The sequence below is a fragment of the Oculina patagonica genome, chromosome 11 (genome assembly GCF_052425735.1).
Source record: "Oculina patagonica isolate OP01 chromosome 11, crgOcupat, whole genome shotgun sequence".
Classification (NCBI taxonomy): domain Eukaryota; kingdom Metazoa; phylum Cnidaria; class Anthozoa; order Scleractinia; family Oculinidae; genus Oculina; species Oculina patagonica.
The window spans coordinates 7,549,638-7,575,221 of NC_135768.1; the positions used below are offsets into that span (position 1 = coordinate 7,549,638).

The following is a 25,584-nucleotide window of genomic DNA, read 5'->3' on the forward strand; positions in this document are numbered from 1 at the left end:
GCCAGTTGTGCCAGTTGTGTTAATGTTTTCATTGCTCCTATCAGTCTCCATCTCCTCGTTTTGAGTTTAGAAGAAAATAACACGTTAAGAGATGGACCATTATTTTCCTTTTCCTGGTGGGTGACGGGGGGATAAAAAACTTGTCCATGCATTATAAATTATGCACTTCTACGTAAATGAAATAAATATGTTTTTAGGCTGTGCAAACCTTTTTTTATATTTTTCGTACCTCCCCTTTTAGGAAAATAATGGTCCGTCCCTTAGCTTTATACTGTGGTTGAGGGGCAAAAACATTCAAACAAAACAAAAGTTTCCTAAAATTATCAGGGAACATTATTGTTTCAGGGGCGGATCCAGGATTTCAAAAGGGGGGTGGATGGCAGATCATTAGGGCCTAACCCTAACCCTAACTCTAACCTTAACTAACTCTTAACCTTATTTTTGGGTCCACTGAAAAATAGCGTGGAGGTGTCACAACTTCGAAAGGAATTTCGCGTGAACAAAACGTCGGGGTGCATTCTGGACAATTGATGATCTAAGAATTATAAGGCTCATTAAAAAAAGCTGTCTGATTTTATATCGTATAAAAGTAGGTAATGTATCAATTTCTTACTTACAATTGGAGGCTCCCTTTCCCCAAGAGCGATTACATCCAGTCTAGAATTAAATAATAAATCCGGTATCAGCAACAGGCAGAAAATAAAGCCAGTACAGTAAAAACCCGCGTATAAGAACCTAGAAATTAAGAACCTCCTGGCAGAAATTTGCTTCCTTAATACCCCAAAAGGTTCTTATATGTGGGGTTAAACTATTTTATTTATAATACAATAACTGTATTTTATCAAAAAGGATGTCTTTAGAGATCAAGAATTGCACAGGGAAGCTAAAAAATGCCAGTAAGTACCCCAAAATATAAGAACCTGTTTTGCCAAACTCTAAAAAAGCAGGTTCTTATACGCGGGTTTTTACTGTATTAATTTGAACAGTAAAACGAACGGTATAACATGTAGTTACAAAATAAATTTATTATATTAATTAATCTGTATTATTTTGAAGTTTGTCTGTCAATCAAAACTACACAAGCTACCCGTTTTCGTGGTGTGCAATTTCATAAAAGACCATATTCTGTCCTGCACCAGTTGTGTTAATGTTTTCATTGCTCCTTTCAGTCTCCATCGCCTCGTTCTGATTTTGGAAGAATATATAAAAAACCTTTGCTTAATACTGTGGGTGAAGGGGAGAGGTCGGGGGGAGGCTCCCAAGCAGTTTTTAATGAGACACATAACTACAAAAACATTCAAACATTCAAACAAAAATGAAATTTACTAAAATTTATCGGGGAACATTGTGGTGTGTCAAATGTTTGTTACTGTGTGATTTGTTGTTTTCAAACTTTGGTAGTATTTCCTTGGATCATTTTTGGGTGCACTGGCAAATAGTGTGGAGATGCTAAAACTTTGATGAAAGGAATAGTCGGGGTGCATTATAAACAATTTATGATATAAGGATAAGGATTACTGACAAAGCAGTCTGAATTTATGTCATAGGTAGGTTATGTATCAATTTCGTACTTACAGTTTGAGGCTCCCTTTTCCCGACAGCGATAACATCCAGTCTAGAATATAATAATAAATTCAGCATCAGCTACAGGCAGAGAATTTTGAATTGAAAATAATTACTTACTAAAGGACTACATCGAAGCAGCAGTCAAGTGTGAAAATACCGGTAAATAACACTGGTAGCACTTCTAAAGAAAGAAGCTGCTTTGCGGTCAATAAAAAAAGACTTTGAACAAAGAAAAAAACTAATGGTATAACATGCAATTGCAAAATTAATAATATACACGAAAAATTTCTCAAATCCGATTGGCTTAGAGAAATGCAGTTTTTAGTAAATTCGATGCAGAAATGAGTTAATTTAGTGCAGAAAAAAGGATTTTCGGTGCAAAAAAGAGAAACGAACAGATCATTCTGATTGGTAGGCACCAACACAGGGCCAATCACACGCTTCTACGCGATCTGAATGGCGCAAAGTTTGGATCTGCTTCGAGATGCGAGTAAAAAAAAATGGCTGGCGTTTTGAGCACAGTAGAGGACCAAAAGACAGCTCTAAATACCATAGCACTGAAAATCACTGCTTTTTGGTTCTCGTTATGGAATAACTGATTTCTTAAGAAAGAAATTGCCGACGAAATCGAAACTACAAGCCGACTAAGCTTCAAGCTTTGTGATGTATGTGTGTATCGTATTTTAAGATGTTAGTTATGTTTGCAAATAAAAAAAACAACAGAAAAAAATGGTTCCATGGCAACTACCGTAACATGTTGTTAATATATTATACATAAACGGTAACCTATGGCAAACATGCTTTTACATGTGCGAGAAAAAAAAATAAAGAAAAAGTTTCTGTCGTGAAATCAATAGTGCTGTCGGAGAAACTGCTCAACACAATAATAATTTATCTTTCAGTTATCATCAATGTGAACTTACCGATCTTCTCGACCTAAGAAATGTGAAGAGTAAAAGCTTGTTAATCACGACAAATTCCCTTAATTATACATATCAATGTTTAAGAATTTATGGCAAGTGCGCCAATACAATGAAAGCTCCTAGTCATTTTCAATAACCATTTCTTCAGTAATCTGTAGGGATTTGGTTGTAAGGAGGGCAAAGCAAACCACAAAGGTAACGAAGACAAGAACGTCACTAAACAAACTCTTTTTATTAGTTTTATCTTCTTTTCAAATATGTAATTTTTAATGAAGCTTAATTTCTTAAGTCAGTTGTTATAAGGCGCAAATGGGCAGTTCTGTTTGAAAATAATGTTTTAATATTATTGCTATGATGACGATAACGATGATGATAATGACTATTATAATTATGTGATGGTTGATGTTTTGACTTACGTTTTCGGCGTTTTAATGTTATGTAAATTACAAACAAAGTTAAAATCAAGGCGAGGGCTGCAATGGTAGTTCCATAAACAACGTCTTTGTTGACATTTCTTCGTTCAGATGGAACAGGTGTTAAAACATCTATATTTGAAAAAATAAATGAAAAAATAAATATATAAATAATTAAATAAATGAACTTATTTTCAATGACTTTTTTAGTTTTTGAGTAATCCCATAATAGGTAAATGTAAGTTAAATTTAAGATTGAAGTATTGACTAGTATGCTATTGTTCAATTTCAAGGTCCAAGCTTATGTCTTCAAACCAGACTTGTCCTTTGTTGTCGTTATACATCAATAACTTCCAGTTTAGGCTTCACTGCGTATAAACACGAGCTTGCTTTCTGTAGTAAGTGTGTTGTTGTAATAAAGCAAATATCAGAAATTGTTTTCGTATGGATAGTACTGATATAACAAGACCTAACAAGAGGTTTGAAAAGCCACTATCTATCTCGACAATAATATCAAAAACATTTTGTTTTGCGAAAACTTGCAGAATTAGAAAAACCAAACATAACGGAAAAGCATTTAATTTTGCACTGAAGTTTTCATTTACATTTTTAAAGGCTTAAAAGCCTTTTTAAATTGAACTTAGTCTTTTTATGGTTAGATGCAAGGTAATATATTTTAAAACATGTCTTGTTGAGTGTAAAGAGTTTGTCAAAATTGAAAAACTTGAAAAATTAACTTTGAGTCGTGTGCTCAATTGTTTTTATGTAAACGCTCTATGTGACAATCACGTAAACGAAAAGTTAGAAATGCATTTCATTTGCGTTTTTTTGTGTCACTTTTGGAAAAATTATCATTTTTAAGGCAAATCTGACTGCATAGAAAGAAATGTCTCTGTAGTGTGTGGACCGGCGTCAAGTATCGCCATAACAGAATATAAAAAAGACGTTTTAGAACCTGCTAGCTTTGTCGTTGCTGTCTCTTCGGGCTTGCTTCTCGTGGAATGAGCCGCGTTTGAACTAGATTTTTCTGTAGCTGGTAAGGGAATTTTTGTATTCTCTGAAGGCTTGGTGGTGTGGCCCTAAGACAAAGATAAACAAAAAGTTCATTTTAAAATGCAAACTAGCGAAAGTAGCAAAGAACAACGTTTCGCCGTCCTCATGATAGCACAGTGTCAAGTTCAATGTACAAACCTTTTCACGTAGAAAAATGCACTTCTAATTGTTGTACCTTAAATTACATTAACAAATACCTCACTAAATTTTATCACCCTACATGATATAATCATATTCATAAATAGCCATCAAACTTGCAACTTACACTTTGAACTTGACAATGATGTCACGAGGACGACGAAACGTTGTTCTTTGCTATTTTCGCTAGTTTTAATTTTAAAATGTTTAACAATTCAAAACATTCATCCATCGCCCAATCGACAACTTCGCGGAGATGACGTGGCAGTAAATTTTCTAACCGTAACTGGTTTGGGGAAATTGCTTGGGTTAATTTAAATAAGCAGTAATTAGCGAAATCAATCATTTATGCAAAACCTACAATCTACAAGATGCATGGAGGAGTCAACACTTGGCTTCACACTAGAAGCTAAGTTAGTTTCAAGTCAGCACTTGAATCAAGTGCACTTAAAAATCTTAAGTTGTATTTTACAAAATCTGGCTTCACACTTGATGACTAAGTATATTACTTGAGGTACAAGCTGTCAATCATCTTTCGCGGGGTAAAATCAGTCACGCATAATTATCACAAACACGATTGCACGCTTGTGAAATCATGAGGCCTTTGCAAAAGAGAATAGTTTTTTGTAATTTCCTATTTATTTTGTCGTTACTTTTGACCCAAAGAATTTCAACATTACAAGAAATGCACAGGTACTTTGTTATTAACGAGTACGTGGCAGCAACGCAAAGGAACAAGCGACATCTTCTGCTTTTCTCAAGAATGGTTCGACAACGTGGTTTTCGGCAAAGAAATCGCCGCAGGGCTTGGGCTTGGCCTCGTCCGCAAAACTGGTTTAAAGTGCTTTTAGCTAACCGAGACATGGATCCATTATGGAAAATGCATTTTCGTGTGACTCGTCCAACGTTCGAGGCTTTGTGTGATCTAGTCCGCGGAGACCTACAGAAGCAGCACACAAGAATGCGTTCACCTGTAAGCGTCGAAGAAAGAGTTGGCTTAGCGCTGTGGCGACTCGCAACAGGGGATAGTTTCAAAAGCTGTGGACTGCAATTTGGACTTGGGATGTCCACCGCCAAAACTATCTGTGCCGAATTTGAACTTTCTCTACTCCGACTAAAAGACAGATTTATTAAGTTTCCACTGACGCGACAAGAGTTGCAGGAACTTAGTGGACGAATTTGAAGAGGAATACGGGCTTCCGCAAATAGTTGGCGCAATAGACGGTTGTCACATCGAAATAAACGCACCCCCAGATAACCACGAGGACTACTTCAATAGAAAGCAACATTACAGTGTCAATTTACAGGCCGTAGTTGATTGTAGTTTAAAATTCATTCATGTTAGCTTCGGGTATCCTGGAAGTATACATGATGCCAGGGTGTTACGATTAAGTGGCCTCTTTGATTTGGGAGAAAACGAACAAATTTTAACTTCGCCAAAGAAAATTGTCAGTGGCACTGAAATCCCCCCTCTCATCATAGGAGACAGCGCTTATCCGCTGTTGAAGTGGCTGGTCAAACCGTATCCTAACAGAGAGCATCTTTCTCCAGATGAACGTGAATTTAACAAGAAACTTAGTGCTGCAAGATCTGTTGTCGAAAGAGCGTTTGGCATGCTCAAGGGACGCTGGCGCTTACTATTAAAGAAGGTTGAGCAGCAAACCAAAACACTCACTAAAACTGTTCTCGCTGCATGTGTTTTACATAACATCTGCGTTGATCACGGTGACTTGTACGATTGCAGCGACAGCGATTCAGATGACAGTGATTCTGACGGCGATTATGAAGGACCATTACAGGAGGACGGCGTTGAAGTGAGAGAAGCGCTAAAGAACTTTGTGTGGGATAACTTGTAGTTGATTTGAATACGTTGCGTTCAGTAACAAGTTATTCCGAACAAAAGTCAAAAATGCTTGTCTCCTTTCAGAGTAAAACGAGAACTAATACAAGCGGTAGTGTGTTCATTATTTAATTCGTTTGTTAACTTACATAAAAGACTCTTGCTCCTCCGAACACCAGCCTTTTTTTTTTAATTTCTTCTGATTTCAGCTGGCAAGTTGTTTTTCAGAATCGTGACAACGCTGCACGCGCGCGCTTTCAGTTGGCTTCTATTTCCTATTGGTCAAGTGCGTTCTCAAGTGTGGTGTAGACCATACTTGGCGGCGTACTTCGGCTTCTTTGAACTACGAAAGTTTCCATGGTCACCAAGAAAAGTTCAAGTAAGTACGTTTTACCCCTTCACACTCAAAGTAGGTTCCAAGTGCACTTAGACTATACTTTAAGCTCTAGTGTGAAGCCAAGTAACAACCCAATCAGTCACAATACACGTGGCGTAACAATTCCCTAAAATTACAATGCAGGCTAGATTACTGACTGGTTTCAAAAGACTTGTCAAACTCTGTGAAAGACTCTTCAATTGTTAATTACACTTTGTCTGATCATTCTGCAATTATTCTTAATCTGCAATCAAAAGAATATATTCAACGAGGCCCCGGTTTTTGGAAAATAAACAACTCCCTACTGGTTGATGAAAAGTTCATACAGGAACTTTCTAACAAAATACCTGATTTTAAAACAAAGCACAATTATCTTGAGGATAAAGGTCTTTACTGGGACATGATAAAGATGGAAGTGAGAGGCTTCTGTGTCCAGTATACAAAACGGAAAAATAGAGAACACAGAAATATGGGAAAAAAACTTTCAAGCACAAATTGATCATTTGATGAACTTGCTAAAGACGGAGCGATCCAAAGAAAACATTTTAAAACTTTATCGTCTTAGAGCTGAACTTAACGTGATTGCGAAATATCGAGCAAAAGGCGCGATAATAAGAAGTAAGACTTTCAATTTAAAATTATTTATCACATTCTGCCAACAAAATCAACACTTTTTAGAGACGCACTTAAAGAAACCGATAAATGTTATCTATGCACTGAGAGACAAACACTAACTCATCTTGTTGCCAGCTGTTTGAAAGGTAAAAGCTTTTGGTCTCACTATACTAATTGCTAGAATTCCAAAAACTCTGAGCTAATAACTCTTGATGAAAACATGATAATATACGGCGTTACCAATGACTTCTCTCGTCGACTTGGTCTACTGAACCTCTGCTTGATTATCGCAAAAAATTATATTTACACTGCCTCTAGAAAAGAAGAAGAGTACTACTGGGAAGCTTTCATGGTTGGCTGTCCTTACAAGTAAAATTCAAAGTGAGAAGCATAAATCTAAGAAACAGATACAGCTGTAACCCTTAACAGTAAATATAGTATTAAAAAATAACAAAAAAATAGGCAGCCACGTTACATTTTCTCTGTCCTATTTCTTTTTTATTTATTTTCTTTTTGCATACCCTCTGTTCAACTTAATAGTGTTTTTTTTTTAAGTACGCTATGTACTGTAATGTATTGTAATGTCATTGTTAATAAACAAACTTTTTTTAAAAAAAATTAGCTCATGACTGAACAAAATGTTAACTTACATACCGTGGTTGTTGGTTGATCCGGAATCGGACTTGTTGTTGGTTTTCTAGCAGGCGTGGTTACCGAGGGAGCTGTTTCAGTTGAATTTAGTCGTTGTTTAACTGGTGTTGGCAAAGTCGCCTGGGTTAACCCTGGTGATAGAGTCGGCTGAGGGTACGGACCTTAAAAGAAGAATAACGTGGCATGAGAACTGCTCCTCGTTTATTTGTAAAACATATAAAACACATTAGTTAACTGGTTCTCTTTTCCTTGGAGACTTCTTTGTAAATAAGCGAAGATACCATTTCATTCATATTTCTCAACACTTATAGATAATCAAGTTAAAACAAATAAAGAAGGTGGTTTGGGTACCGGGTTTTAATTAAAATAGATATTTGCGATTTTATATCTCCGTTTTCAATTAAGAGATATATAAAACACTCGAGACAGTGTTTCATCCGCTATCCAAACACCTCGAATTTCGTCAAAAATAGTCCGTTGCGCGTCGTATTTTCAACTCTCTTCTCGGTGTTTGGATATCTTTTTTAAAAAAAAATTATTGTGCTTTCATTTTAATTAAAAAAAGTTTTGTCACATTATTTAAATTACATTCAAAATTTTATCCGTTCGTTATGCAGTAAGTTAAGTGCCCCCTTAGTCGTTTTATTACCAACCGAGTGCCCAGCTACCACGACCTCGGGCCAATCTCCAGTATGGGCCTTGCACTTGGTTAGAGATTATTAACCGGCAGAACCCGCAAATTTGCATGGCACATACAACAGCCTCGATTTACGTGACTTCTGCTGCTTGAGTATGACAAGCCTCTCACACTTACATTTAATTCATTTAACAACTTGTATTATTTTAAGTTCTTACATTCAATAGTTCCTTCAACTTTGAACAAGACGCACGAGCTGGTGAGATTAACCGAGTTGAGCATATGACGTTCACATTGTATTGCGACTCTAACGAGACGACCAGCGGTAGTGTTCTGAAACATTGCTAAGCCAGCTTTGATCTGAAAGAGAACATAAAATAAGCCATCCGTTTTCTGCTTAAAAAGAAAATTTAACAACTGCAGTGACCGATGAAGTGGTGTAGTGACCAAAGAAGTGGTGGTGTAACCGCCCAGTTTTAAGCTGGTTTAACGCTTCTTCTCCATGTTGAAAAATTATAGCGTTCGAAACCATGGCAAGATCGTTTTATAAAGCCAAGTGAAAAAATGTTTCTCGTCCCCGCCCGCTTCTCTTTTAAGGCGGTGACGCCTATATGTTGTTGCCCGATGGACGAGTCTTTTTACGATTACTTCAACCGAGTAGCACTGGGAATTAAGCATATGGGTCACGCTTTGATTGTTTTCTTAGTTTCGGTAAGCCATCTTTGATTCTCATGAGCATTAATCAACTTGGAGCATCCATCGGCAAAACGCGTTTGATTTCTAACAGTTAGACGTAGGCTTAGGATGAGGAGAGACTGATGTACTGGATCATTGTGAGCTCGCTTACCGAACTATTTAACCGTTGTACGTGTATTCATCAAAATCGGTATACGCCGGTTAGTGTCAAAACTTTTGAGACCGTTCCAGCGTTTTAATACGAAATTAGGCCAAAATTTTAAAGCCTCGGCACGCTAGTTCCGTAATGGAAAGGTCATGATTTATTTTTCAAGTTCGTTTCTGGAGAATTTGACGATCGAGAAAAAAACAAATAAGAAAAAAAAAGGGCCCGCACGCTCTCTTTTTTTTTTTATAAAAATCCGGACGAGAAAAATTTTTTCTTTTACTTGGCCTAATAAAGACTAGGCATTTCCCGATTATGCTAGTAAAACTGGCATTTTATGCTCCTAGCAATGCTCTTTTTTTCCCCACAAAATGCTCAAGTTATGCTCATTTTTCAAAATTATGCTCTTTTGGTTTTAAAAAATGCTTTATTTTAAAGAAATACATACAAAAAGACACCATGTGTGTTTTACGTTTACTCAGTTAACTGAATGATATTAAAAAAAACATCTTTCCAATTCTTACTACACCTATAACACGTGTTTGTGTCACGTGTTTTTATGTTTAACAGAATGTATTCATAGTTCGCCAACTAAGATGTATTTTAAAACACAAAATGAACCAGCCAACAATGGCGTGGCTGACGCCATCTTGAATTGGTTTTGAGCAAGGACTGGGTTCAACCTTGAAAATTAACGACTGACTGGCTAGGCCTTCTTCTAATTGCAAGTCACAAGTACAGTTTGTGGAGAGCTTCTGAAGAACTGGAGTTTCCTAAAGGTCTTTGGAAGTGTTTGAACAACAAAAACAAAGCAAAATTTTGCTTTTGGCGACAAAAATGAAGATAAAATTAGCAAAAATGCTAAATTAAATTGGAAAAAATGCTAAATGCCAAAAAATGCTAGCATAATCGGGAAATGCTTAATAGAGACAGACAAAATACAGCCGTTTATCGACAGTCTTTGAAAATTCTGAATCCCGTGAAAATGAGGCAAATAAAGTTTTGAAATTTCCTTTATCAATGATTCTTATTTTTTATTTCAAAGTTTCGGGACAAAAGGATAGGAAATATTTCGTGCAGAATGTAATTTGATTAAGCCAATATTCTCACGTCTATAAATCTACCTTGATTTGATAAAAGGTGTCTTCCGAATTTTGACACAACACTATAGTTCTGAGCCATATTTCGGCAGAGAACGTTGAATGAGGGATAGTTTTAGCTCGAGATGAACGTTGATTACTCTAATTTATGTCTTTTCGAACCAAGAAGACTGCATTTACGGCATTTTGTTCAAATTATGAATTCTACAATTTAATTAACTTGTTTACAACATGAAATAACATCAACTGAAAAACCAACTTAAAAAGTGCTAGAGCGAGAGCTGAACTGAAGCTTTCTAAATCCATGCATGGTCTAAGATGAACTATCAACAGGCGTTCTACATCGACGTTCGCTTCATTTTCAAGGAATTGGGGAATAAATAACTAAACAATTCATGACTCAGCGAGACAATTCGATATGTTTCATGTCAGTTCACGGCCGGAAACCACGCATATCGAATTGCTTCTCGCTGACAAATCACAAAACGCGCTGATCGCTAAATGAGCCAAAACGGCAAAATAATCATCAAATGAAGAGAATTCTACTCACATAAGGGTTTCAAGAAATTCCCTTTCGACCATCAGCTGCGCTCTTTGCAACCTTTCCATCTTATTCACAATGTAATACCCCGGATGTGAAGAATCGTTAAAAAGCGAACCAATACCCTCGGACATTACAACAGAATTTTTCTAAGTCTCCAGCCAAGGAAGAGTTCAAGCCCAATATCGCCATGACCGCCTTCAAATCAGCCCTAAAGTCTAGTTCCGAGTCCTAGTTGATGTGGCTGAAGACCTTTGCTGTCTAAAGGAAGCACAACGTTATTTGTACCAAGCAAAACGAACCGAGTCAAGAGTTCAACCCGTTAAAGCTTTGTTCTAAGGTACAATAACAGCCGACGCAAAACTTGCAAATCGTTAGACTTCCACCTTCATAGGACTTAATGATGTCCTCCGGCAAACTTCCTTTAGACAGCAGAATGGAAAGCTATAGATCACAACTGTTCTACTAGTTAGCGCGCGCAACTAGAATTCAAATGAAAGAGAGGGGTTGGAGTTAGAGACTGGGCTAGACTAACCACAAGTAAATCTAGGGGGAGGGAGACGGGGGGGAGGAGACAGGGAGGGAGAAAAAAAAAGTAAGATTGCATTCACTACATTAGACAGGGCGACATTTCATTGGAAGAAAGCCGAACAATTCTCCGTATCCTCAAAAAAAAAAAAAAAAAAAAATGAAACCCCATACATTCCTTAACAGCCCGATAGCCACCTTTTATCAAATCAAGGTAGAAATACTTCAACGACTTCAAATTCGCAACGAGGAGCTGTGGCAGCGAGGAGATCAAGAACCAATTGGCAGGCAGATTCTAAAGAGAAAATGGGGCTGGATTGGCCATACCCTGCGAAAAGAACCAAGCAACATCACGCGCCAATCCCTGACTTGGAACCCCCAGGGTAAAAGAAGGAGAGGTCGCGCCAAAAAACAGCTGGCGTCGCGACACGGAAGCAGAGCTAAAGTTAATGGGTTTCGCTTGGCAAGATGTTGTGCGGAAGGCCCAAGGTCGAGCTCGCTGGCGAGCTATTGTCAATGGCCTATGCTCCACCTGGAGCGAAAAATTAAAAACTACGATTTTCTCCGTTGCAAATGCATTCCTAATTACCCCTAAAGTTTGACCATATATGGTCATGTGGCGGGGAAATTTGAATTTTGTTAATTACATGTAACTTTACTCCATTTTTTTCCGATTGAGACTTTCTTCCCTAATTTTTCTGATGCCAAATTAAATTTGGACATCATATATGACGTCACAATAGCAGTCACATTGGATGAAATAAACACAAATAAATAGGTAATTTATCAGCCTACTTTCCTGCCAAGTTTCGTTACATTCGATGCATTCTACATCTGTTAAGATTTCTACAGACTCGAAATCGAGTATTTACTTGACGAAATAAATATATCGTGCATTCCACTGTGCTCTTTAAAATGGATCTACAATGGAAGCAAAATTTTAAATGGTTTTATGCAATATCTTGAAAGTACAGCTCAAAAGTGATATTTGAATGATCCCAAACGAAGGCTTACCTGAAAACTTCAAAACAAAACAAAAACAAACTACAAAACCAAAACCAAAAACCCAACAAATAAACCGACAAAAACTTATTATTAGAAGGTACTGCTTTTTAGTTATTTGAATTTTACGCTCTGGCCTTTATTATTTAGACTCATGATCACGTTAATCCATACAGGCTTTGATTCCGGAAATAAAAAGGGGAAGTCAGGTTAAATTTGATATCACATTCCATTTGATGCCACGAAAAATGGCGAAAATACACTATAATTAACGGAATTAACACTGAACAAAAAAAAAAAACCTCTATTCAATCTCGTGATATGATGTTGAAACTGGGATCCCGTTATAAGTGCCAAACCCTGACCTCATCTAGAGCAGAGTTTTTTTTATAGGAGTTCTTAGTGTCCCCTCTCCACTATCCCCTTCTCTCTCTAGATCTTCCCCAGTTGGGTTCCCTTTTCCGTCGCGAAGACTTACCCTAATCTTCAGACGAGTTGTTGACCAACCAGGAGTCAACTCTATAGTGTCAAGCACACTCTGCTGCGATATTGATCTCCAGGATCCAGTACAATCGAGGTACTGCACATGGAATTGATTTCCATAGTAGAAGGTACATCTCTGGTTGGCAGGGACGCTTACATCTTTCTCACGAACAGAGTTGGAAGGCAAAAACGCCAAACGTTCATCTGCGCTTTCGCCTTTAAAGAGTAACTGACAGCCTGTGAAAAAAGCAAAAGCTGATTAAAACTTATATTGCAATTGATAAGTGGCAAATATGAGAAATATTTCCGATACAGTATTGAAAGACGTCCTTAAGTCTACAGTCCTTGACGAACGAATGAGAAAACAACATACAATAAATACGAAAATTTGTTAAAAGGTGTAAAAATAAATATGAAAAAGTGTAAAAACGATATAAAAGAAAAAACAAGTTATCCCAATTGCACCTCGTATTTTTACACGAAGGAGAAGTGGGGAAGAAGTGGAGTTGTACAGCGCCAATTTACAAGAGCCAATTTATACAACCTATGAGTGAAATTAGGGAACTTAGAGTGTAAATTGACAGTACATGCTTGCACCCCAAACTAATTGTAAATTCTGAAACTCAGCAGCCTGGTGATCGACGATTTGGTAATTGGGATTAATTAGAAGCCACAAAAACCAACTGTCGAGAAATGGTGGTCATACCTGCTTGATAACGAACACGGCTGACTAGAGTACAACCGAAACTCGCCTCGAAGAAGGCCGACGTCTTGCTTTGTATATCTTCGCACGCGCACCAGCATAACGTCAACACAGAGCCTTTAAAGTTGCTACATTTTACATGGCTACCCGGGCACTCAGTAGTGGGCAGAAGAAAATCGTCATTTTGAAAATTGCTTTCACGCGCAATTCTGAGAACCTCGGCCAAACTGCAGTCGATGATAGCCGTTATGAAGAACAGGAATGTTGCAGAAAATGTAGCCATTTGTTTTGAGCCTCTGTTATCCGACGGTAAGTGAAAAAGATATATTTTCGTAAAACACACTCGAATCGTCCTCTTCAAGTTCCATCGCTGAAAAAATGAAACATGGTATTGTGCTTCAAGAAGTCGTCACGTCTTCATAAAAAAAACACCTTAAAACTATCTTTTGCAGCGCGTGCCCTTGCGTATACTCAACAGTCACTGAAACTACATAAAGTAACAACTGTCCACCGGAGACTAGAACTGAAAAGGCAAATTGGATTTTGCAGCCACAAATACATTTCAAAGTATTGAATGAACAGGATGCTTCAGCTAACTTCCCTATTATACTGGTACCTGAAGGTTTGTTCATGCTTAATTAACGGTTGTAGCCATGTATAGGGCGTCAGGCTTGATGTGGCACTTGACAAACGTCGGGTCCTATATTCGGGAATTTGAAAACAAATACACGATGCATAAAACTAAATCAGAAAATATAACTTAGGAATTTGTTTCTGGTCTACAAAAAGCATGAAACAATTAATTTTGCCATCTAAAAAGATAATTCCAATGTATATGTCTAGCGCTAAAGAAGACAAGTAACAATAAACAAGAGTTTTATTGGTTTACCTTCTTTGATATTCAAATTCAAATCTGTTGGATTAATATCTTGGGAATCACAATTTGTTTAAAATTGAATAAGCGATTTTTCGTTTAATTTACTGCATTTTGGCTCTACTGAAGCAATAAGGTACATCTCAATCGTTATCCGAAAAATTATTTTCAAAGTAATCGTATTGCTTTTAAATACATATTTACTGAAAAAACCTTTACAATCATGATCAAAACAAATTGTTCGTATTGTTTATTAATTACTGTCCGTCTTCGTTCCCTCTACATCAGATAAGCCACGATCAGATCAGATCTATTTTAGCGCCCATACACTTAAAAAACGCTCTTGGATTGGCCTCGTTTAAATATAGCACATGGCTCGATATAAATACCAATTCTTTCGGTTGACTTGTTATATTTTTTTCTACCTTTTGGCAATACATGTTTAATAACATGGCCTTATGAGCACTGACTCGCGATTGAAGTGTGGTTGCCTTGACATGGAGGAAACACTGGTATACCATGGCCTTTTATGCATTGTAAATTTTTGTTAGTTGGAAAACTAGTAACTCATGTATTTGCAATGTGATCTTACCTGAACATTGTACCCTATATTTATTTTGTTTTTTACTGAGTTTTATATGCTACCAATTTTTTTATTTATTTATTTTTTGGTTTGTTCCTTTTCTATCAATAAATATGTCATAATTATAAATTATTATGTTCATTATCACAATGGTGGATAAAATAAGCGCAATTCTGTTTGAAAAATAGAACTTTTAATGATGATGATGATGATGATCGATGATGACGATTATTATTATGAGATGTTTGATGTTTTTATTTACGTTTTCGGTGCCTCAGTGTTATGAAAATAACAAATACAGTTAATGTCAGGGCGAGGGCTTGCCTACGGCTACAATGATAGTTCTGTTACGACACCTATTCCAGTTAAATTATGTTCTAGTTGCTTATTATTTAGACAGAATTGTTAAGTGATATTTCACTGTGTTTTACAACTCCTAAATCTGCCCCTATTAGCTATTCTCTCTGCTGACCAATAAAGCCCACTAACGCTTTTTAAAGTGCCACTATGATCAAATTTTCGATTTCCATTTGTTTACTTTTTCGTGTACAATAGGACTTTCTTACTCACCTTGCCAATTTTCAATCCATTACGAACATCAGAAGTCGTTTTATTTTAACGTTTATTTCCGATAATTTACGGCCGCCATTAAACAACCTTGTTCCAAGGCTTGGTTGCGAATAGGGAGAAAATGACGTCAAAGGCTCCAAATACCTCACGGGTTGAAATTATAATAACAATATGTATTGAAAATCACGCGAAAAGAAACAAAAACTGTGGACTTGTTTTTCGTGCAATTTTCTATGCTGATTGTTATTATAATTTCAACCCGTGAGGTATTTGGAGCCTTTGGCGTCATTTTCTCCCTATTCGCAACCAAGCCTTGGAACAAGGTTGTTTAATGGCGGCCGTAAATTATCGGAAATAAACGTTAAAATAAAACGACTTCTGATGTTCGTAATGGATTGAAAATTGGCAAGGTGAGTAAGAAAGTCCTATTGTACACGAAAATGTAAAAAAAATGGAAATCGAAAATTTGATCATAGTGGCACTTTAAATTACTACTTACGTTTTGCGGAGTCACACACTTTGTCATCCATTGCTTCTGTCTACCATATTTCGCACCAAAAGCCGTGCGTTAGAGCTCATGCAAGTTAATAAAGAAACCTCCTGTAAATTAGCCTACAAAAAGGGGTAAATAGTAGATATAAAAATAAATCTCTTTTAAGCTGGCAAGCTGCTGCGAGTGAAAAAAAAGACGAGTCGAACTGAGAAATCGCATAACTGTGCGAAACAAGATCCCAAGTACTAGCAGGACTTCTCGTTATGCAAGCGCGGCCATAAAGGAAGCTTGCTCTGAGCATTCTTCCATGTATAACGTCTTTGTAGGCCTTTTTCGATTCGTTCAGATGGAACGCGTGTTGAATCTTCTTCATTTGAAAAATCGACATTTTCGTGTAATTTTTACTCTGTACCGTGTAAAGGTACATGGGAAATTCCACGTACCTTTTGATGAGTGCTGCATAAAGGAAAAATGAAGTTTACATTTCCTTTTTAATCTGTGCTGCATAAAGGTACATGGAAATTTCCATTTACCTCTCAATCTGTCCTGTGCAAAGGTAAATGGAAATTTCCATTTTCTTTTAATCTGTGCTGTGTAAAGGTACATGGAAATTTCCATGTACCTGTCAATCTGCCCTGTGTAAGGGAACATGGAAATGTCCATATATCTTTTAATCTCTGCTGTGTAAAGGTACATGGAATTTTCATGTAGCTCTTCTCGTGTGTTAAGTCACAAGGTACATAGAAATTTCCATATACATTTTCTTATATATAAGTCACAACGTACCCAAAAAATTCCATCTACTTTTCTCATGTTTTAAGTCACAAGGTACATAAAAGATGTCCATCTACCATTTCTTAAGTATAAAGTCAAAATTAAGGTCCATAGCAATTTCCATGTTCCTTTTCTTATGTGTAAATCACAATAAAGGTACATATAAATATCCATGTACCTTTTCTTATGCGTAAAGATACAATTAAGGTTCATAGAAATTTCCATGTACCTTTTCTTATGTGTTAAGTCACAAGTTAATGGAAATTTCTATATAACTTTTCTTATTTTTCAAGTCATAAAACACATGGAAACTTCCATGTATCCTCTCTTATGCATCTTTAAAAGGTACATAAAAATTGTCCATGTACCCTCTCCTATGTATTTAGAAAGGCACATGGACATTTCCATTTACCCTCTCGTAGGTGTCTTAGAAAAGTACACGGAAATTTGCATGTATCCTGTCTTACAATGCATCTCTAAAAGGTACATGGAAATTTCTATGTACCCTCTTTTATGTAATCTTAAAGAGGTTCATGAAAATTTCCATGCATCTTGTCTAGCATGTTAAGTCACAAGGTAAATGGAAATTTCCATGTATCCTCTCTTGAAAAGCATTTTTCAAACGTACATAGAAATTTTCATGTACCCTCTCCTATATAACTTAGAAAAGGTACAGGGAAATGTTTATGTACCATATCTTTCTTATTTGCTGACAGCAAATGTAATTCCATCGCCAATCGATTTGCCAATTCCTTTTAAATTTGTCAACGTTATCAAGATTAGTGCGCTAAAGTTCCAAAATAAACTATAACTTATATGGCTTTGACCAATATTTAACATTCGTTAGCATTTTTGCCGCCGTATTTTTTTCTTGCTGTGTTACCGCAGAAATCTCACTTTCTCCACAAGATCTTGGTAAATAACTTACATTTTCATGACATCTTTACCACAGATGTACAGAAACCTCCACTAACTAGTGGTAAAATATGTAGAGATTCGCCGTTTTCTTGACAGATACCACATTTGCCATTTATTGCAATATAAAGAAATTTAAGGTAGAACCATGCCAAACCTTTCACCTGCCTGACAAAAGAATGGCTAAAAAGGTAAATTTGTGTTACTTTTTATGGAAAGAAAATTAACATCCAATTGCTAAATTCTTTCCAGAAGTTACGTTTAAAAATATCCCGTTTGTTTTTAGAACAAAATAGGAACATCGAGGTTTCGATGTTCTCCAAAAATTGTTGCGATTAAAGTGTCCAACCAACGAAATACTTAGAAATTTGTCTCATTTTTTTTTTATCTGAACAAGCTTTGGCCTCAAGTAAATTTGTTGCATAAAGATAATAAATTTGGCGAATATTATCCTGGCAGACCAAGCTGACATATCGTACCGTGTCAACCTGTAGATAGAATCCCTATTATAAAATATCACGAAGGGGTTTAGAGACTGTTAGGCTTGGTGTCTCTGCGGGCGTGTTTTTAGAGAAAAGAGCTATTATTGGTTCTTCTATACCTGGTGGTAGAGTTCTTGTACTCTCAGAAGGCTTGTTGGTGTGGCCCTGAGGATAGATAAATGAAAAGTTCATCCCCTGCCAAACGTGTACCGCGCGGACATGGACAGTCGTAGTTTGTAGGGTGAATTCTGCTTTTGTAACCTCTAAGTTAGGCCGTTCGTTTATATGTTGTGTCATTAAGTTTTGACTTTAACTAATGTCAAACATTTCATGTTAAGGATGAACAAGCAACTTAAACCATTTTAAAAGTGAAAAATTAAACCCAAATAGACTTTTAATCCTGGACTACCTTTCGAATCCCCGGGAGTATACAATAACCTATTGAAGTTTACTGAAAAAAAAGCTTAAATTATTGAGGAAAATGTAGTACAAAATAAAGGAAAATCAGTGTAATCAAGTCATTGGGAGATTCTACCTAACTTTCCGAAGACTTTTAAAACTATTTACTGACCTTCCGTTATCGCTGAAAAATGTTTGGAAACTCCCTGACAGATTTTTCGAAAATCTTAAGACGTGTTATTAATGTTCGTTTTTCTTTGAGTCATACTCAGAGATTTGCAGGAAAACTGAATAATTATCTGATGTTCTCACCTCCCCCTTGTACGCGGGAGGGTTAAAATGTAGTCTGTTCCGTAAATAGCCTTGTCGTTAGTTTCTTTGTATGGTTTGGTCACTGGTATGGGGAAGGTAGTGCCTTTGATTTTTTTTATTTAGCAGCCACGGTTGGGAAAATTGCTTGGCTTTATTTGCCCATGGCTGAACAACAACTTGATAAAATGCTGACACACCGTGGTTGTTGATTGTTCCTGAATCGGGCTTGTTGTTGGTTTTTCTGCGGGCGTGGTAACCGGAAGAACTGTTGTAGTTGAATTAAGTCGTTCTGGAACTGGTGTTGGCAAAGTTGCCTGGGTTAATCCTGGTGATAGAGTCGGCTGAGGGTACGGACCTTAAAAGAAGAATAACGTGGCATGATAACTGCTCGTCGAATATTTGAAAAACACTAAATACTTTTTTTTTTGCCAAAAAAAAAAATTAATAAGTCAACAATGTAGCCACTGTATATGTGCGATGGAATTTGAGAGGGCATTTTTTTTATAGAACCGGGCCAGAAACTATAGAAGCCTGGTAACCCGGATGTGCTGATAGAAGATGGTTTTCTATTGTCCTATAAGGACATAATGCACCTTTTCGCCAAAAGGCCTGGACATCCACTAGAAGGTTTTTTAGATCTCAAACGTGCATTATTTTCGTTTTGAATATGGCGGAAAAACAAACGTCTGTTTGGTAGTTAAAAATACCAGATAAAGCTATTTTTGCATTCAGTCTTGTCTATCAATTTTTCTTATTCGAAAACTGGTGTAGTATGTTTATCTTGTTTTTGCCATGCAAATTGTCAACGAAAACTACCTCAAATACGTTGCAAAACACATAGATTATAAGCGAGTGTAACCTCGTCGACCTCGGGCTAATCCCCAGTACGCCCCTTGCACTCGATTACTGTAGTAAAAGATAAGTGACCGGCAGAATATGCAAATTAACTTATCACTGCACATACAACAACCTCACTTTATGTGACTTTTGATGCTTGAGTATGAAAGGCCCCCCCACAAAACCATTCATTCATTTTAGGTTCTTACATTCAAAAGCTCCATGGACTTGGAACAAGATGCAAGAACTGGTGTAATTGACCCAGTTGTGCGTTTGATGTCGACATTGTATTGCGACTCTAACGAGACGACCAGCGGTAATGTTCTGAAACATTGCTGAGCCAGCTTTGATCTGAAAGAGAACATATAAAGAATTAGCCATCCTTTCACTTCCAAGAAAGAAAATTTAAGAATAGGCCTCATCACGGTTTTCGACGCCATCCTGACGGGTAGGCAAAGCTGTTAGAAATTACAGTGTTTGTATGGGAATCCAACGGCAAATATCTTTTACAAAACTTGAATTCTGGACAACTTATGAATTGTAAAGTTAAGATACTAGGCAAAAGTTTTTTTCACCAAGTTTGAAGAATGTATCTGGGCTAGAAAGTGTTCAGTTACGTTTTTAATTTTCTATACATTTGTCTGTAGTTTTTCCGCAAATTGACGCTGTTCGCGGGAAAAGTTATGGACAAATTTATGGGAAATTAAAAACGTAACTGAACAGTTTCTAGCCCAGCGACATCCTTCAAACTTGGCGAATAAAAACTTTAGCCAAGCATCTTAACTTTACAGTTCAAAAGTTGTCCAGAATTCAATTTTTGTAAAAGATATTTGCCGTCGGATTCCCATACAAACACTGTAATTTCTACCCGCTTTGCCTGCTCTTCAAGATGGCGTCGAAAACCGTGATAAGGTCTATTGTAGCAACAAGAATTCCAGTAGTTGTTTTTACGCGCGTTTATGTACCTATTACATTATACTTATGAGTGTTACATGTAAATAACTATAATTTGATATATGATTTAATTTTGTAGCTGCATTTGCAGTTTTCAGATTTGCATGTAAGCGTTTGTTTCCGGTTTCTACTTTTGTTTATGCTGAATTTTTGGAGGATCGAATCAAATCGGAATCATGGAAAAATTGATTGCCACAGATTGTAAATTTTGTAGGAAGTTTTGTTTGGCGTTATTCATGATTGCAGTTGAATCACAAATCACAATCACATACTTCAAAGATTTGTACGGACTCGAAGTCGATTATTTACACGACGAAATAGATTTATTGCACACTCTTCTGTGGCTCTTTTTGGATCCGTTTGCAGCGAAGCGTTTAGCTACAACAAAGTTCAAAATTGCATTATGCAACATGATAAGGGACGTGCGAATAATACGGCATGAAAGTACAGCTGAGAAGCTTAAAAAAGACTAAAAAGCCACTTTGAACACTTTCACGTAAGGAAATTGTGTGCAAACCAAAAAAGGCTAACCCCAATAAAGTATATATTTTCTGAAAGCTTATTGAATATAGATTGTAATTTTGGATTTTGTTTTGATAATAAAGACAATAATAAGCAACGTCAGCATTAACCATTTTGTTTGCAATTATGATGCGCAACATTAGGTATATTTGAGAACACGTTTACGTGAGCACCTAAACTTTTATGTGGAATTTGATCTACAAAATTATATTGGTCTAAAAAAAGGTGTCTCAGGTTTTTGTTTTCTTGTTTCATTATTTTTTTGTGAACTTTTAAACTTGAAAAAACACTAAAAACGTCATTTGTAAGTTTAAAAATTTAAAAAATTCATGGAGCAAGAAAAGAAAAATCCGAGACACTCATTCTCTTTCAGATTAGAATTTATATTTTTTAAGCTTTCAAAAAATATATACTTTACTGGGGTTAGCTTGTATGGTTTGCACACAGTTTCACTTCGAATGTAAATGCCAATTTTCCTTCCGTGATACCTGAACCACCTCACATGCATCACCCGTTGAGATCCCATTCCCATAGTAAAGACTTACTCTAATCTTTAAATGAGTTGTTGACCAACCAGGAGTCAACTCTATAGTGTCCAGCACACTTTGCTGTGATATTGATCTCCAGGAACCAGTACAATCGAGGTACTGCACATGGAATTGATTTCCATAAAAGAAGGTGCACCTCTGATTGGCAGGGACGCTTACATCTTTCTCACGAACAGTATCAGTTGGGAAAAATGCCAAACGTTCATCTGCGCTTTCGCCTGTGAAGAGTAACTGACAGCCTGTGAAACAAAAAAAAACAAAAAAACAAAAAACACGCACACACACAAGGTGATTAAAAATGATATTGACAAGTGGCAAATATGAGAAATATTTTCGATACAATATTGAAAAACCTCTGGTTAAATTGTTTTCAATAGCTAAAAATAAGCCTTCGGCTGCAAGTCTGCAGCCCTTGACGAATCCGTGGGAATTCAATATACAATAAATGCAATATATATAAAAACAGTGTAAAAAAGAAGTAAAGAATACAATTTTATCCCAGTTGTACCTCGTCTTTCCACGGAATGTTTTTGTTGATGTCATGTTGCAATGACATTGAAAATCCAGTTGGAATTCTACAGCGCCAATTTTCAAGAACCAATTTACAACCTAACGTTGCAGAACTAGGAGTGATATTTGACAGTTACATGCTTGCACCCAAAAAATTTGAGGTTCTGAAAATCAGTTGCCTGCTGATCGACGATTTCGTAGTTGGGATTGATCAGAAGCCACGATACCAACAAACTATCAAGAAATTGGTGATCATACCTGCATGCTGACGAACACTCCTGACTAGAGTACAGCCATAATTCGGCTCGAAGAAGGCCGACGTCTGGCTTTGTATATCATCGCAAGCACACCAACATATCGAAAGCCCCACGCCGTTAAATTGGCCGCATCTTGGCTGGTTACGAGGGCACTGAGAAGCTGGTAGAAGGAAATCATCATGCTGAATGTGGCTATTACGCTCGATTCGTAGGACCTCGGCGAAACTACAGCCGGTGATTGCCATTATGAAGAACAGTAATGTTGCAGAAAATGTAGCCATTTGTTTTGTGACTTTGTTATCCGACGGTAGGTGAAAAATATATATTTTCGTAAAGCGCAATCGAATCGTGCTCTTCAAGTTCCATCGCTGAAAAAAAGAAACAGGGTATTTCGCTTCAAGAAGTCGTCACGTCTTCATAAAGGGAAAATAACACCTTAAAAACTATCTTGCACTTGCGTATACTCAACACTCGCTGAAACTACATAAAGTAACAACTGTCCACCGGAGACTAGAACTGAAAAGGCAATTTGGATTTTGCAGCCACAAATACAGTCCAAAGTATTGAATCAACAGGATGCTTCAGCTAACTTTCCTATTTTACTGGTACCTGAGGGTTTGTTCATGCTTAATTAACGGTTGTAGCCATGTATAGGGCAGCAGACTTGATGTGGCACTTGACAAACGTCGGGTCCTATATTCGGGAATTTGAAAGCAAACACACGATGCATAAAACTAAATCGGAAAATATAACTTAGGGATTTGTTTCTGGTCAACAAAAAGCATGAAACAATTAATTTTGCCATCTAAAAAGATAATTCCAATATATATGTCTAGCGCTAAGGAAGACAAGTAACGATAAACAAGAGTTTTATTGGTTTACCTTCTTTAATATTGAAAGTCAAATCTGTTGGATTAATATCTTGGGAATCACAATTTGTTTAAAATTGAATAAGCGATTTTTCGTTTAATTTACTGTATTTTGGCTCTACTGAAGCAATAAGGTACATCTCAATTGTTATCCGAAAAATTATTTTCAACGTAATCGTATTGCATTTAAATACATATCTACTGAAAAAGCTTTACATTCATGATCGAAACATATTGTTCGTATTGTTTATTGATTACTATCCGCCTTTCGTTCCCTCTACATCAGACAAGGTAATATATAGATTTAGGCAAGCCTAAAAGCGGAGCTCCCCGGTTATTTACCTTTTATACTTTTCTAGACCGATTTTTTTTATTCATGTTATTTTGTTTATATATTATTTTAACAAGAACAACAGCACCAAATACGAGCAAAAATAATTGATCAATCAAAAAAAGAATTATCAATTAGCAGATGTACAAGCAAGCTAATACCTCCACCATCGTACAAGGGAGAGTCCCCCCAGAGTTTTCATCCTATTGAGGTGCAGCAAAATATGTGTGCACTGAGTAAAAAACCCGTGGTGTACTCTACAGGATGGCATAATTTTTGTTGGCTGTGACGTCATATTTCGTCATATGACGTCATTATAGAAGTAATCTTGGATCTGACATCTTGGATTTTGCCATTTTAAATAACGGAAAGTGATGCAAAATCAAGCCAGAATGCTTATTAAATGCAAAAATAATCAAATCGTATAATTCTGTTTAAAAAAAACTGGAAAAATAATGAAAAATGTTAAAATCATTTTTTGCCAGACCTCCTAGTAATTATGGCTTTGTCATGGCATCATCAAATATCATACATGTATGAACATAAAATTGACACTTGAAAATTCTTGCAAGGCATGAATGAACAGCTACTGAAAGTTTTAGCATTGTAGAGTAAACCCTCTTCTCAAAATTTTGAAAAAAGAAAAAAACGTTTGGAGGGGGAGGCAACCACCCCCACCCCACCCCCCGAGCACTAAAAAACATTTTTCTGTTTTAAAAATTCATATGCTCAGTTACCATACTATTGTTAGCAAGAAAGAAATTGAATTTTAAATAAATGCTGCCCTCGTATAAGCACCTGTCTCACCCGCGGCGTTTAATGGAATAAATACAGTAAATCCTCACCCCCCCCCCCCCACCCTCTTTTTACGTCCGAGGTTTAACCCTCACAGATTAGATAGAACAAAGAAAGTGTTGTTCTAGAAAGTATCCATACCCCCACCATGGCTGTTTTGTTACAGCTGTACATAACATACAACTGGAAAGTTATACATGCAGCTCCCCCCCCCCCCCCAAACGGGGCCCTATTTGCTAAAACGGTGACAGTATTATTATTGACCAATACCAAAAATAACAGCTTTCTGCTAGCACCCCAGAGTAAAAGCTAGCTGCAAGCAAAATAGTGACATTCTGTCATTCTGACAAATAGGGTCCCCCAAAATGATTGCACCTTTTTCCCTTTATATGAATCCCTTTCTCCTTGAGGGGTTTGGCTGATTAACATGTAATATAAACGCGTACTTGCAACTTCGTCACTCGTGGTTGTTGCTGCACTTTGCTTTGTGGCACTTTTCAGGCGACTAACTTGGTGAAAGTCTACATATAATATAGCTGTGTTCAATGTTACATCATTAAAAGACTGAGTTTGGTTTTGGTGAAGTCAAAATTTGCCTATGAACAATAAATATTTCAGTTAAATTATTGTATTGCAACAATTTATTAATAGTTATTGTATTGTATTGTGTATCTGACATTATCATGATTACTGTTCTTCACAGTGTAGGCACTGGGAATTAAATGTTTGGGTAGCAGGATGATCTTTATATTGTGTTTTAAGAGATCCTTTCAGAAATATGTACCAGTACATGCATATGATTGTACCACAACTGTTTTTTTTTCATTAAATTTTAAATTACACCTTTCCATATACAGTGTAAGTAAATGTACATAAGTATTAGTTGTACATGCAATGAAGAGATAATAAATAAATCTGCTTGTTCATTCATCTCTCTCTGTGTCTGCAACTCACTGAGGAAATCTTGGTACTTGTGTTAACCCTGAAAAAGGCAAAAAATAGAGATAAATTTTTTTGATTATCGTTTGCATTAATAATATTTATAATTTCCAAGTTATTCAAAACACTCTTCAGATGTAGGGAGATATTTTTCCATTTTTTGCCTGGGCCGGGAACTGTGTTGGGAGATATGCTCAGAAACCAAAAAAT

General features: G+C 36.6%; 1 protein-coding gene across 1 annotated transcript; it reads right to left on the reverse strand.

Annotated features, from left to right (window-relative positions):
• On the reverse strand, positions 1–23,607 carry LOC144629607 (uncharacterized; the record flags this gene model as incomplete). The annotated part of the gene is made up of 13 exons (XM_078487846.1): positions 22,442–23,607; positions 21,671–21,912; positions 19,859–20,000; positions 19,010–19,167; positions 18,221–18,266; positions 7,579–7,736; positions 3,858–3,981; positions 2,906–3,034; positions 2,490–2,502; positions 1,576–1,615; positions 1,088–1,185; positions 618–657; positions 1–54 (listed from the first exon to the last, which is right to left on the reverse strand). Coding segments are annotated over exons 1-13 (1,524 nt in total), but the record flags the coding sequence as incomplete, so codon positions are not given.
• Positions 23,608–25,584: the final 1,977 nt, after the last annotated feature.